The following is a 15,751-nucleotide window of genomic DNA, read 5'->3' as shown; positions in this document are numbered from 1 at the left end:
GAAAATCAGTACTTCCAACCAGGTAGTATTAAGATACCTACCTTGACTAAATTGCATATTTCATTTGAGACACGGTTTCCTTTTAGCTGTGACCATGTGTTTTATTAAGGAAATACCTTGCAGTTTTATTATACAAGTAAAATCCCTCTTTAGGTGTTTAAGGTTGACTTTGTACATGTATGCAGATTATTAGTCTTAAAAAAAAAGGCAAAGATCCTTGTGACATAGCAAATTATTTTTCCAGCTTCCATAAAAAAATAGTATTTTTTTTTCTCTGCTGGTAGAACACATTACAATTTACTGTGTTAAGTGCCCCCTGTAACTTTTACAAAAGTCATCAACAAAAAAATGCAAGCAAATATTCCAAAGTACACTCTGACAGCCAATGCTCTGCGAATACTTTATTACACAAATTACATTCAGCTTCTGAAAATAGTGTTCTAACAGTGATACCATCTAAAAATAAGACATTCCAGAAACACATTAAGTTAGGAAGAAGAAAAAAATTAGAGACTTTTTTCTTTCCTTCAATGCAATATCATGTTTGTGATTTAAAAAAATAGAAGAAGACTTAGCAGCTTCATTTTCTTGTGGCACTGTATATTCTCTGTAATGCAACAGGTTAAGGACATTGAAGAGGAAAGGCACAAAACAGAAATTGGCAACTCAATAATTATGGAAAAAATACTTTGATGAAGCAGATAGTAAGACTTATTTACAAGATCCCCATATTTGATGATAAAATACTACTGCTTTAAATCAGTCCTGCAATTAGAAGACTTTGCTTTATTAAGATGTTCACATAAAAACCAACGGCACTGATATGGAATTTCGATATACTCCTTCACTTAAAAAACATAACTAAAACCAAACAAAAATTAAAGGAATCAGTGTACAGCCCCACACAGACTAGAATAGTTTACAATTAAATATACAAGATCTTAAACGTGCTTAAGGGAAAAGAAATCTGACATTCTGGGTTGAACATAAAATGGAGAACTCAAAGGTTAGTTTCAGGATGATGAAGGTGCTGGTGGCAGTGGAGATGCTGAACACTCTTCCTCAGAATCAGTGCCATCATCTTCATCTTTTTCTTGATCACTTCCTTCAGTGCTCAGCCGGTCAAACCCTTTTCGGCTGTAGCCTTTGTGACTTGCAAAGAAGTTCCCAAGGTTAATTCCACCACTTCCTTTCCCTATGGAAAGGAAAGGATTTTCATAAGGATTGCTTTAACTGTAAGGGGGGAATAAAAATCTATCTACTAATTAAACAGTATAGTGGTGATTCTTTTAAGTGTCCTTCCAGAAACTGTTTTTAAAGGTTCAGCATATGAGTCACAAAAGCTAGGTGTATGTAATAGGAAAGAAGAAGGAAATTAAGATTAAAAGTAGAAATTTCAGACTATGCCTTTTTAACATAGTCTGGATTTCATTAATTCTACACAGGTTACTGACGTTCCTACCCATCTGCCCTTAGTTTCAAAGTGCTTAATTTCATTCACCAGATCCACAATAACTCATTATAGCTCCTGCTCTCCCACTGGTAGTGACTCAGCCTCTTTAGTGGGCAGACAGTGACAGATAAAATTTGCTGTAAAAGAAGCTTTCTAAAGCCCCTGATCTTTGCCCGCAATTCTTCCTTTGAGAAAGTTCCATCAAATCTGTTAGCCAACATGAATACAAAAAAAAAAAGCCTCCAGTTAACTGCATTTGAAAACATCTTCAGTGACTACTTACCTCTAAGTCTGCCTAAAATTCTGCCTGAACTAGAATCTAGTTTGCGTTCCCCATCAGCTGAAAAACAAAGTAAATTTCAAAAATAAGCTAAACCCCCAGTGTTCTGTGATCAAATGACCTTATTTTCTGATAAAAATCAGACATTCAACAAACCAAGCAGCAGCTCTAAGAAGCCATTTATGGCAGCACTGCAATAGACTAGATTATTAGCATATTTGATATGCCACCTAGCACATTTGGTATGCCAACACATTTGAATACAAAAGCCAGGAAGCTGTATGCTGAAATCTTCAAATTCAGTTGTGTAGCCATATTAGACTGCTGAATGTCCTACTCTGTCAGAGTAGGTCCTGACAGTGGCAGAACTGTGTTCTGCACTCCATGTACATTTTCTTCTCTGGAAGAAAGTATCTTGCTAAAACAACTTTGTGATACAAAATAACAAGTCTAGTGATCAAATGCCTATCACAGTCTGCCAATTTATGAAAAACAATGTTATTATACAATACAAATTTAGAACCACTCACATAACTTCTAAGTACGAATTAAAGTTTTTGGAGCTATGGATTAAGCTGCACTATGGAAGCATGTCTGACTCACAGAATTGACTAGGTAGGAGAGAGCAATAATACATAATTTCTTATCTGTTTTCATTTTGCTTGTATCTCTGTAATACCCATATAGAGTGTTTTGTTCTCAGCAGGTTAAAGATCCCATACTAAAAAAAAATCAAACTACGCTTGCAGTATTAAAATTTCTGAATTCTAGACAATACAACATGAATTTATTCTAGTCATTTCTGAGATACCAGTTTTTGCCTTGACACCAATCAAAGCTTTTGATACATGTTCTGAAGAGGTGCTAGCTTGAGATGCACTATTAAAGGCTCAGGGGGCTGCAGGTGCTGAGTCCCTGCCATGCTGTAAGTTTGCATGCAGCACCATTGCAACTGTTCAGGAGGACAAAGGCACAGGGAGCTGCTCTCTTCATACCCTCACCCCCCAGTGTTCAGTGATATTTGGAACTGGAATAATAAAAGCCTGTTCTCTAGAACAGTTACTCACAGTTACCTCCATAGACAGTTGTCTTCCTCCACCGAATAAATACTAAAATTACTAGCAGGACAACAACAGGGATAATAAGAAGAGTTGTAATAAGAACAAAGGAAACTCCAGTGCTGCTGGCCTGTTGGACCAAGTGTTGTTTATCCACATTCTTTAGAGGGTCTCTTGATTCTGGCTTGTTTTTCAATCTGGCTTCAACAATTGTTTCTGATTCTTTAAAAAGAAAAGAATTTCCATATGTAATCCATATGCATCAAGCTGTTGCTTGAATAGCTGTTGCAGAACAAAGTGTTACAGGAAACAACAAGCTAGGATACCTTAAATCCTTTGTAACAAGGAAACAAAAGACAAACTCTTATGGAGACATTTTTGGCTTTTGCTGATACTATCCCAAATAAAAGGAAGAGCAATTCTGATTGATACTGCTCACTAGCAAAGATTCCCTCCCCTTTTCTCAAATGAGGAAAGGAGATGTGTCAAACAGTTTTATCCTAAAAAGTACCTACTATTTAAAATATAGGAAATTACCCCAATTATCCATTTTTGCAAATAACCATGTGGTGTAACATCATTTAAACATCTCCTTTTGACAAAAACATTTCCACAAGAAATACAGAAACCAGTATATATCATATTATCATAAACACAAAGAAAAAGTTTAAAGATCTTTCTAATAAAACTGTGACAAAGGGTTAAATTTTTGAACTGTTACATTCCATTAAGGAATTTTGGTTCTACAAATCTGGAGAGCTTTTGAAAACTGCATTTAGTCATTGCTGACTAATTTGTTAACTTTATACCCACAAGGAGAAAAACTATTTCAGAAAAATCTTTATGATGTTGCAAATGCTTTGTAATAATTTTTAGCAAGTAAAACTGTCTAGCTATGTATTTTGAATTCAGACTGAACAGCATTTCTTAACAAGTAGCTGCATCACAAACACTTTAAATCAAAACTGTTTTGATTCTGTATCAAAATTAAAATGAAGTTCTACTCTGAAGGAGAATCAAATGGTTCGGTTTAGACTCAAAATTAATACAATGATAAAAAATATCATTGTTATCACAAGTACAAGGATAACAGTGACACAATGAAAATATGCTGTCTGTTCAAGTAGTTACTGCTAAGGAAGATTTTCCTCCACCATCTTTCCCACCTCTGGGCAAAGTTACAGTTCTCCACATATTTTCCCCCATGTCACAACAGTACAAGCACTAGTAGCAGTCTGTCACCAGGAGGCTGTGAGAGTGCAGGCCACTCCCCTCCATTTATTAAGCAGATGACACAATGAAAGTCCATTGGCTTTTTTCTCCCAGTGGAGCTGAAAGATGTTAATTTCAGCCTACCTACTCTAAACAGTTTTAGACATTCTTACTTAAAACCTTTTTCTTACCGTGGTGTTACTATGGCATTTTTCCTCTATGACATTAGAAGTGTCAGGTAAAGAAAGCCAAAAGGCATTTACATATCCCTAGATATACAGCATGCTGTAATGTCAACACTTCCCTTTTGAGTGCTTCAGGCAGGCTGGTGTACCAATGGAGATAAAATAAAAGGATTACAGTGATAGCAGTAAGCATTTCATTGTTTCATTAGCCTTTCTTTTTCTACTTTATTCTATATGCTTTCAACTGGCAGTTGGGGTTTTTTGACTTTTCTCTGTCTGCATATACATGGCTGAAGCAAACTACATAAACTCTGAATTTAAGCAAAGAAAACAAGTTAAGAAGATTTGAACATTTTAAATGCCTTTATAAATAGTACCATAATGTGGTACTGTTTTTCTGAGAGGGAAATGAGCTACATAATAGAATACAAATGGTTAAAATTACTTTTCATCTACCTTAATTATTATTTTACTCCTTTGAACCTACCTCCTCCATGTGTACTGTCTCCATATACTGTTCCTATATGATTTAATTTTCTTTTTCCTTTTTTTTTCATTTTCATGCAATTAAATAAATAAAAAGTCTAGTAAATCTATGGGAAGAAATATAAATAGAAAAAAAATAGTATTTCTTGCCATATGGTGTGACTGAGAAGGCTGTGTACTAAAATACTACACAGGAATATAAACCAATTGTCATTTCAAAAAATCCTTTTTTTGGTGGTGGAGGGCTGTAGAGCGGGGGAGCGTGCTGGAGAGTAACTGTCGCAGTTGTATTTTAGAGCTATTTCTGCATCTAAGGGAGCTGCCACAGATACCAATCTGGACCATACCAGATGGCAGAATGGAATTAACCTACTAGTAAAATTTTTATTCTGTGACAGTGAATCACTTGTCATCACTGGAAATGAAATGTTTAGGTTGGCTGTGAAACAGCATCTACCAGGTAGCAGTGTTACAAGCTTCCTTCTAGTGCTTCCTATAGGAACTCACAAAAAACAGAACAGTCAAACTAGTCAGCATTTTGTCCCTTCAGCTTGGCAGAAGCAGCCCTAGTCTGCGTGAACATACTGATCCCTTCATTTTCATTATGAATCAGACTAACCTTTTGTCTCCTGTACCTCAATACCAGCCTTTTTAACTGACCGATGTTCCATGTCTGTAAAACAAAATCATTCTTCAGGACAACTGATATTTCAGAAAGGCACTCAGTGACATTTTCCTGCTAGCTTTCTCAAATGTACAGTGCAATCCTATAGTAAACATTCCCACCAACACTTGAATTTCACCACAGAGAGTCAATATAAACTATTCAGTAGCTCACAAGGCCAGAGAAAAAAAAGGAAGAGCTCAGTTCATGAAAGTTGCTTTCAATAATCAGCTTCTATGAAACAAAGATTTTATGTGTATGCCTAAAGGTTCATAGATTCCCACAAGATAAAACTGTTTACTATAATCAAAATAATAGTGAATTAAAGGCTGGTTGAATCAGGGTTTCTTAGCTACTCTTCTTTTATACTTAAGCAAAAACTAAAAAGAAGATTTTATACAAGGACTTCCCTTATCTAACCTGTCAACATTCCATTACTTTTTTCTTCTCATGTTTCTTTGAATAAAAGCTGAGAATTGTTCATGTTCAGTTTACTAGATGCAGATAAAAACATATCCAATCAGAATTACAATTTATTTGCTCCAGTTTCCTGTTATTAAGAGCAGCTGATACCAAGTGCCCCAAAGGAAAATCTATTAATTATAAACAAGACTAATAAGGAATAACTAGCTAGCTTAGTCATTTATAGCAGCAAACTCTTACAGGATGACTAACATCCTGAAACCTAAGACTTTATGTCTGTCATGCATTTTTTATCCCATATAATGGAGCAGTGGATTATATTTTTATTCCTGTAAAACATGTAACCTCTCTCTGAATTCTACTAAATTGATGTCTGACTAATCAGGTTCCTCTCCCACAACTGAGGTTGCTTGCCTTGAGGGTTACTAGATTAAAACTGGCAAGTGTCTCCTCTGTATGGAAACAGAACTTCAAATTATACTAGATTAATTTTCTAGTGATAAATGCTCCCAATGAAATGAATAAAAATTTTAAGTTGACCTGTGTTTTTATTTTACACCTTGGGACTTTTCTGCATGATAACCTCAAAGGAAGCAGTTGAGTTCTCAGCAAATGATACACTGAAATTACTAGAGTAACACTTTTGTTCAAGTTACTTTTTTGTTACTGACAAAGGATGTGTAAGGTAAATTCATGTTGATTCCTTCTGTGCCAAACTTATGTGCCCAGGACTCTTCTTTGACAGAACACACAACAATGCTGAAGAACAGTCTTTTAATGAAAACTGAGCAGCAGCACACAGCTGCTGCAAGTGAAGTTTGTAGTGCACTTTAAATCACTCATTATGCCACTAGGCTCTTGATGAGTGATACTGACCTGAAAGTACAAAATGTGAAGTTAGGACATTAAGAACAAAAATAACATACTTCCCACAGATGCAAACTTCCACACTGCTTTGGCATGAACATCTCCAACAAATACTGTTCTATCTTCTGAAGCAACAATATCATGTGGCATCTCAAAGCTCTGTGAAGATAAGCAGTCACAGATTAGCCCTAAGTGTCTATGCTTTCAGAAGGCCTCCTTAACACCTATCATAAGCCTGGTCATGTTCAATCCTGCTTTAGACTGGAAAATGCAGCAGGTGCTGGTTTGAAACACAAATGTGTGAAATGAAAGGAATTCCATTTCTATTGAATGTTTGCCTGCTCCAGGGATAACATCATAGAGATTATTCCGTATATTAATGCTAAAAAATATACTCATATTATTTCTATTCATACTATTATGTTCTTTCACTTTATCTGCTGAAATACGTATTTTCAAAAATAATCTTGGTTTGAAGCCTACACATTTAATTTTTGTTAAAGTTTATATGCAAAACAGCTATTTGCTACACTCAGAAAAAATAACTCTCAATATAATTTAAAGTTGGATTGCAAATAAAGAGTGTATGTTGTACAAATAAGTGGGAATATTAACATTCATTCTTTAATCTACGGCAATATATAGAAACTGTTAAAAAAAACCCCACAATATTTATGTACAATAGGGCATGAAGAACACTTAGCCTTAATGTACTCACTAGTGTTCTGTAAAGAGGGATATAACCATACAGTTGCATATTATTTCTGCTTAGGAATAAGCTCTATTTCTTTTACAAATTACTAGCATCTAAATATATGAATCTTTCAATTTCTTCTTTACTCTCTTAAATTAACTTTTGAGAACAGTAATGACAATAATAAATAGTCTTATCCTACTTGAAAATATTATCTGTAGGAATCATCTAGAAGTTAGTATAATTTCAGATGTGTACCACATGCAGAAGCTAATACCCAAAATACTAGCATTTTTATTCAGTACTATAAATAATTCCTTTTGAATACCTTACATTATAAAGCATCTTATTTCCAGCAATAAGCAATTTTCTGACTTCTTATGGAAGTTGGAAAAGTAAAACGTTCCTAATGTTCTCATATATAAAATTGTATATAAAAGGCACTCTGTGCAGTACTCCACCTTTCTAAGTGGAATGAAATTATCAATTATTTCTCCAGTAGAGAAATTCATCACAAATCCTTGCACTGATTCCGCCTCTCCAGGATAGGGCATTCCATTAACTGCAAAAAGGAGACCACCTGCAACAACATTAGATTTGTCTTAAGAACCCACACATAGCAAACTGCAGTGAAGATGGAGCTGTAATAGTTTAGATGAAAAAAGGCTGTCTGAGAGACAAAGAGACAAAAAGATAACAAGAAGCTAAACTACAAGAGGAAAGTTAAGTGAGGTATAACTCACTGAAACTTTGTCATTTAAGAGATGCACACTTAATTCATATAAGAAGAACCAGCAAGGCAATTATTTTACATATAGTTTAAATGCAAAAGGAATGTGAAGGTGTTAAAAAATAATCTCAAGTATGCTGTGCTGTGGATGGTTGACCTGATAGCAGAAAGTTCTTTCAGTGCATCAAAGGAAGAAAGTTAGCTGGGGAGTAAGTGGGACCGCAAAAGGATAAAATGTGAAAGGGGACTCAAGGATTAGACAAAACAAATCAGTTTGAAACGGGATTAGAATTTATGGGCAATATGTCTGTAGAAAGATGCTATGATGAACAGATCAGAGGTCACCTCCTAAAACTGCTAAATAAAGGGTTTGTGGATGCATGGTGAATAGGAGAGGAATGACTACAAAATGCAACCAAGCTTACACACACTCTCAGAATGCCTCTTTCCACTGTCAGAGACACACAGATATCAAGCCTCTCATCCAGCACAGCCATTTTTTACATTCTTGAAGATGCAAAAGAGAGAAACATGATATTAAATTTAGTATTAAGGAATCAGGAGCCCAGCATGCCAAAATTCCTCATCCAGTTCTTAACAATTACCTTACCTTCAGTATTGGTATCTAAAATTCTAATCCCAAAACTTAATAGGGTAATTTTAACCAGACTGTGATATTAAAAACCACAATGTTTTCTGTTTGCTTTCAGCTCTCTGATTTCATGAAACCAAAAACCCTTCTTGTTCATTTGGTCTTAATTTTGCTCTCTTCAATGGAGTTCAAAATTAATATTTAGAAATGTTATTATTAATAATAATTCATTATTTACTGATTAACTGTGTAGTCACCAGGAAGCAGCAAAATTGTCTACTTGTTGACATCACATTTAGGGAGTAATCAGTCATTTTTTAGAAGCAGAGATTAGACTCAAGCTTCCCTCATCCACAAGCAGGAAAACAAGTAGTTCTCAAATATTCCATTGCATTAGGACTACTCTAAAAGATAATTAATATTCATCCTAAGATAACACACTAGCGCTTCAGGAAATAACATTGACATCCTGGCACAAAACTACTACTTGAAATATGAAGAACAAGAAAAAAGATTACCTGGAACATATGAAACTGCAAACAACTCTCTTCCAAATGCTTTGTGTTTGATCTCTCTTGTGAACTCCCCAGTCTCCAGCCTAAAGCACTGAATTCGACCATTTTCTCTGTCTGCAACACACAGCTGACTTAAGTCAGGGATCAGGGCTAAGCTGTGAGGGATACAAAACTGCCCAGGCCTGGGTCTGCCCAGAGAAGTCTCTGCAATAAAAAAACCCACAAGTTTGTGTCAAAGTACACACTGAAACTAACGGTTTTACTTAGAAACAGCAGTATCCCACATAATGCAATGTAACCCTGGGAAGATTAGGGTCAGCTTGCTCTCTTCCTAGCATTTAGGTATATAACTCACAGTAGCCTATTGTGTTTTCTTTACAAATCCCAAATTTAGAATTTGCAATTTCCTGGGAATATTCCACATAGTAACAGTGATACATAGATCTGAGTCAGACAGAAATATAATTATTCATAACACTTAAAATAGATGAAATTACAGCATAAATCTGGCAAAAATGATTCCTTCCTTACATGTTTAAAAAAAAAAGGCTTTATGAAAGTCAGAATATTTTCTTGACAAGATAGGACACAACAATATTTATTCTGAAAGCAAGGTAACAAACTCCCACTTTTTACTTTTAGAAAATATATAACTACTACAAGTAGCTGTAGGAAAAGCAAAGAGAAAATTTGGATGCAAGAACAAGGCTGAACTTCATATAGGGCCTGCAAGGTATTTCAGTTATAGAAATTAATTAAAAAAAACTAATAGTAATATCAGCAATTTTGTGGTTCATGATAAGTTTGTGGTAACAGCAGCATGGTAAAGCACCAAGAGCCCTGACTGTACCTTCTCCCCACTGCATCACATACAGTCCATTTGGAGAGAACTGAATAATCCGACTGTTGCAGTAGCCATCAGAGACGTAAATGCTGCCAGTGACTGGGTCCACGGCCACATCAGTTGGTTGACAGAAATGATTTTTGTCACTGCCTGGTTGCAAAGGTACTCCTAAGATCAGTAATGGTTCTTTGTCATTGGCTCCTAGTTTGAAAACCTTTTTTTCAGTCAAAAGGAAAAGAAAAGAAGTTTCAGTTATGGAAGGTGAAACCTGAGACCTAGATGGCCTAGGGAAAAACTCCTACCACTCTGTATAAAGTAAATTTACATATCAAACATAATCTTAATATATTGGCCATAATATTTATTATTAGTTTTTTCAATACTCCTGATTCTAGGAAACTTCTGCTTAAAATACAAATTTCAAATCATTACAAAGCAAACAATTCAGTTTTACTTTTTAGATTTAAGTGCATCAATATGCAAAAGACATAGAAGAAAATTGGAGAGGGATCTTGAAAGGCTGGAGAGAGGGGCTCCATGAGAACCTCGTGAAATTCAACAAGGCCAAGTGCAGGGTCGTGCACCTGGGTTGGGGCAATCCGAAGCACAAATACAGGCTGGGAGGAGAAGGAATTGAGAGCAGCCCTGAGGAGAAGGTGCTGGTTGATGAGAAGTTCAACATGAGCTGGTAATGTGTGCTCACAGCCAGAGGTTAACCATGTCCTGGGCTGCACCCAGAGCCCCGTGGGCAGCAGGGGAGGGAGGGGATTCTGCCCCTCTGCCCTGCTCTGGTGAGACCCCACCCAGCTCTGGGGTCCCAGGAAGGACACAGAGCTGCAGGAGAGAGTCCAGAGGAGGCACCAAGGTGATCAGAGGGATGGAGCACCTCTGCTGTGAGGAAAGGCTGAGAGAACTAGAACTGTTCAGCCTGGAGAAAAAAATGCTTCTGTGTGACCTAATTGTGGCCTCCCAGTTCCTGAAGGGAGCCCACAAGAAAGACTGAAATTAACCTTTTACAGATACATGTAGTGACAGAATTCCCCATTCAGGTGGAAATGACTTCAAACAAGGAGTAGGTTTAGATTAGATATTACAAGGAAGTTCTTTACCACGAGGTTGGTGATGACACTGGTGAAGCTGCCCAGAGAAGCTGTGGCTGTCCCACCTCTGAAAGTGTTCCAGGCCACATTGGATGGTGCCCTGAGCAACCTGGCCTAGTGGAAGGTGCCCCTGCCCATGGCAGGGCAGCTGGAACGAGATAATCTTTAAGGTCCCTCCCAACTCAGACCACGATTCAATGGTCTGAGTCTATGATTCTATTATTTCTACATGCTATGTCCTCGTAGCAAATTATTCAACACAACTATATTCCATGAAGTGCACAGGGGTGAACTTCTGCAGGCACATTCTTATTATTCTAAACAGGCCTGGATAAGCAATGTATGTCAAATCTCTAGGAAAATAAAAATATTTTTAAGCAAAATATTATGGTCCTGATACTAAATCTTCAGAAACATACCTGATGAAGAGCTACATCAGTGACCCAGTAGTTACCATTTTTATCTACACTCAATCCATGTGGTAAATAAAATCTGCAAGCACAAATGTAGAAGAATGAAGTTAAAATCATTTTTCTGGAAGAATGATATAGATGTGAAGATTTCATTTTTTATCTACAGATTAAAAACAAGCGTTGTATGTACTAACTACATGTAGCATTTAATGAAAAATACAGCTTTACAGCTTAGAATTTTCTTGACAAGACTGTCTCAGTTATGAAATTCAGTTGATCTAAGATATCTCAGGCTATCTTAGCATCTATAAGGACAATGTACAATATTCACTTCTGTTAATCTGGCTGATAGATGCAATGATATGAAATGTTAGGAAACAGATATTTTAGAGATGGCAAATAATTTTATTATTTTTTGACTTTGTTTACTTACTTGAAGACAGGCTACAATTACACAATTGTATATAAATGCATAAACATAATATAAAACGCATAAAAATGAGTTTAGAATGGAAATATTAGTTCAATTAGTAAGAGAAAAAGAAAACCCAACTTACAGACTTTTGCCTGTGGAATGAAGAAGTTCTGCATTACTTGGATTCAAAACTATAATTGTGTTCTGTTCAATTGGTCCAAGTCCTCTTTGCTGATAGACAAATTTGCTGTCAAAAGAACTGTACAAAAACAGTTGAATAGAAAGCCAGCATTAGAAGGTTTTACTGATGAACAATATACACACAACTTAAAGCTAAGTTTTTTAGTTCAGTTCCCAGTGATGGTAGATATAGTACAAAACAAGCCCCATCGAAAACATGATTGTATCTGCAGAACTGACTATCTAGACTAAAAGTAATTACTGGCTTTCCTTGTTATGATTTTGATTCTTAGTAACAGTGCTGTCTAGATGCCTAAGTATTTCCTGTTATTCCCAGCTCTTCTGGGAATTAAGTGATTTCAGTGTAAACAAGAGATTGTATGGTATGCAGAGAAATTCTAGTGAACTTGAGTCTATAGGAGTTCATCTTCTCCCTGTCAAACTTCTTTTCTAGGAGGATGACTAGAATGCTATAAAATCATAGTCACTCTTTTCTTCCAGTGCTTAAGATTAATTTCCAGGCAATGTTCCTTTGTTTTAACTGATAAATAAGAACTCAAACAATGCTGACTACTTCCAGCTTAAAAGCAGCAAGACCAAAACCACACAAAGAGAACAACTAAACACAGTAGTCATATTGCTCTAAAACATTATTTCCTGATAGGTTCTGCACTTTGATACTGAAGGACAAATAAAACCTACTGCACATCTACTAATTTGAAACTCCAGTGTAATTCCACAGTTATGTTTCCACTTCTTATCTGGCCACTCCACACTAACGCAAACAATTTCTTATAAAATCTAGCATCCTTCTTGTGAACTACATAGTAAATTTAGACAGACCACCTGATCTCAGAACCTCTGAAAGCACAATCCTGAGGTCTATTCTTGATCAGTATCCATCCCCATTGTGGTACTGTGTCAGTTTGCCTACCTTGATAAGAATGCAGTAACAAGAATATGACTGATATTCTCTAGTATGTTCTTTATAAATGGGATAAATAGCATACATTTTTAATCGCAAAATGCAAAATAACTTCCAACTGATTCACTACTTAGCCAGCTGAATAGTTTTAATTTTTTTCATTCAACACAATATATGCTGCTTATAGCAAAGACTGTTCTGAAACTACCATGCTGTAGAAAAATCTTAATTATTTAAGAGGATTATTTTTTAAAAATCATATGCTGAAGGAATGCTACAGCAACTGCAAAGCTGTTACTGTATTACAGGGCTTATCATTGTGTTCTAAAGCATACCTTTGTGCTCTAAAGTAGACTGAAGTTACCTTTTGCAACAGCATAGATCATTCAACCAGATATATTGAGCTGAATGAGGATCCAGCTTTTGTGGCATATGATTGTGGTAATCACACAGCCTCTGAACAGAGACACAGCTCTCCCAAGATTTTCCTGGGAAGCTGTGAGAAATATGTGAGAAGCTGTGAGAAAGTTCAGAGAAAGAATTAAAACAATTACTATCTCTGTTTCTGCCCAGGCTGTTTATTGATATGATTTTCCAGAGTGTGCTATTCTTGGCTCACCAACAGTGTGAGAGGATTTTACTCTAAGACCAATCAGGTCTTAGCTTAGCAAGCTGGGTTATAAAAGATGTGCAATTCTCCATTGAACGCCTTCCTTTCACCTTCTGAAGACTGGACTCTTTTGTTCCCATCCATGACTCAACAGAGACACCTGTTCATAATGCATTGGAAATATTTGTGCATAGCCTAACAGCACAAATTGTTTCTATTTGCTTCTATACTAAGCTGGTGAAGCATTGAAAGAGAAAATAAATTCTGGGCTTTCAGGCTATTGATTTATCCCGTTTACAGTTTGGTAAAGAATATTCTATTAACTGTGTATTTGCAGCTAATGATAAAAGTTAACTTAAAAGTCTGATAACTTCTTATGCCTCCCCCATACAAATGTCATGATGAACCCCTTCCAAACATATTTTTTTTTCCCTGAAAAATGAGAACACCCATTACTGCTTCCTTTTTCATCACAATGCATGAAAGGGACTTCAAATTTAATTACCCAAAGATAAAAAGGGAAAGCTGACTGGGTGAGCACATTTGTGTGTGCCTATTTTCCATGCCACAAGATGTGGCAAAAGAGCTTAACAACAGGCATGTTTTCAAAATACATTTAAAAATCATTATACTCTAAATAAAAAGCCTACAGAGTTGTAGTTCAGCTGACTTAAGTGTCCCTATTAGCACTAGATTTCCTATACATTGATTAGCTATGCTCCACAAAAAGAAAAAGAAAAAAAGTAAGACTTAGGAACAAAACCCCTCAAGAACTAGGACTTAATGATTAGTTATCTTTATGGAAGGCCATGTGTAGTGTTACTGAGCAGTGGTGGTACATCCATGGATTTCCAGACTATGTATCACAATTCCAATCTTCTGCAGCCACAGCATAATGAAGGTGAAGTCTATCTGTCTCTCAATATGGTTGATTCATCATGCACATCTGCTGTTTTAGGGAATGGTAATTTATTTTCTTTTGTTTAAAAACTGTAGGCTTTCCCAATACTGTGGGATCACAAACTCAAGTTTTGTGCTCTGGATTGTTGGATACTTCAATTGACAGACATTCAAAAATATGTATTTTAAAAGGACCAGTCTATTTTCAAATATTTTAAAAATTTGTTATTTAACAACACAAAGAACAGCACTTGTTCCTGAGTGGGAGTATGAAAAAACAGCTTTTACACAATACTTGAAGTCTGAATAATACAAGTTGTATAATGCATCCTTTAGTCTGTATTTATATACACTTGAGCAGGAGATATCACTAACGCATGAGAACACTGTATGAGAAACAAATTATTGCCTTATCTGCTGCATTATGTTATTTTTCTTGAAACCTAAGTAACTTAACTTTCTTTCATGAAACACTATTCTAAGCATAATTTGTTATCATAATGCTCAGAATTCTGTCCTATTTTTCTGACACAATGTTATCTTTAAATTAATTTATCAGGATTTGAAAATAGCCCTACCCTTTGGTCTTATAGCCATATATATGGAGAACAGATGTTTAAAAAGAAGACAAAATAAAAAGAAAGAATTTTTTTAAAGGGTGTATTTAAAAAAGGTACCACATAACATATTACAGACTTGTACTACTTTCTTCCAGTATTCTCTTGCAATTTCAAAAGTATCCATATAAACACGTACAAAATTTTAAAAATCAAAGACACAAGAACACTGTAAAAATAAATATAGTACTCTTCTAGAATTAGTTCTGTTCTTATAATAATATATCTATTTTCTTAAAAAAATATACCTCTATAGTTCTGTTCTTAAAATAATATACCTCTGACTATATAGTTTTACAAATACTAGAAGGGCCACCATTCTAGAGTTCAGACATGTTTTGGTTTGAGTGATGCTAAATGTAGCAAACGTTATCAAGTGAGTAGAACAAAGTTTGTTTTGAGAGAGTACCTTGTAACAATCCCTTTTTTTTCAGTGTACATAAACACAAAGAAGAATGGACATAGCTTTGCATGTCTTAAACCCAAGTAGTAATTGCAGTATACCATACAAAAACATTATTCACCCTGGCTAATTATTCCGGCTAAGACACATGGATAGGTAGGGATAGTTACTCTCAGCGAATATCA

At 35.6% G+C, this 15,751-nt stretch overlaps 1 protein-coding gene across 13 annotated transcripts in view; it reads right to left on the bottom strand.

Moving 5' to 3' along the window:
* Positions 1–386: 386 nt before the first annotated feature.
* The window catches only part of PAM (peptidylglycine alpha-amidating monooxygenase), a 60,399-nt gene continuing 45,034 nt past the window's right edge, over positions 387–15,751 (bottom strand). For 3 of the 13 annotated variants that reach the window (XM_072922156.1, XM_072922158.1, XM_072922164.1), the window contains 10 exons: positions 12,074–12,190; positions 11,523–11,595; positions 10,010–10,217; positions 9,163–9,363; positions 7,784–7,902; positions 6,688–6,787; positions 5,294–5,347; positions 2,801–3,013; positions 1,737–1,793; positions 387–1,195 (listed from right to left, as the gene is read on the bottom strand). In XM_072922156.1, the coding sequence (XP_072778257.1) occupies positions 1,014–1,195; positions 1,737–1,793; positions 2,801–3,013; positions 5,294–5,347; positions 6,688–6,787; positions 7,784–7,902; positions 9,163–9,363; positions 10,010–10,217; positions 11,523–11,595; positions 12,074–12,190 (1,324 nt within the window). In that variant the 3' untranslated portion in view covers positions 387–1,013. The remainder of the gene's footprint in view (positions 1,196–1,736; positions 1,794–2,800; positions 3,014–5,293; positions 5,348–6,687; positions 6,788–7,783; positions 7,903–9,162; positions 9,364–10,009; positions 10,218–11,522; positions 11,596–12,073; positions 12,191–15,751) is intronic. The other 10 variants (XM_072922157.1, XM_072922165.1, XM_072922161.1 and 7 more) reach the window with 7 other exon arrangements.

This window comes from Taeniopygia guttata, chromosome Z (genome assembly GCF_048771995.1).
Source record: "Taeniopygia guttata chromosome Z, bTaeGut7.mat, whole genome shotgun sequence".
Taxonomy (NCBI): Eukaryota; Metazoa; Chordata; class Aves; order Passeriformes; family Estrildidae; genus Taeniopygia; species Taeniopygia guttata.
Note: the sequence above shows the minus strand (reverse complement) of the source record. Positions and strands in the feature narration are given on the sequence as shown.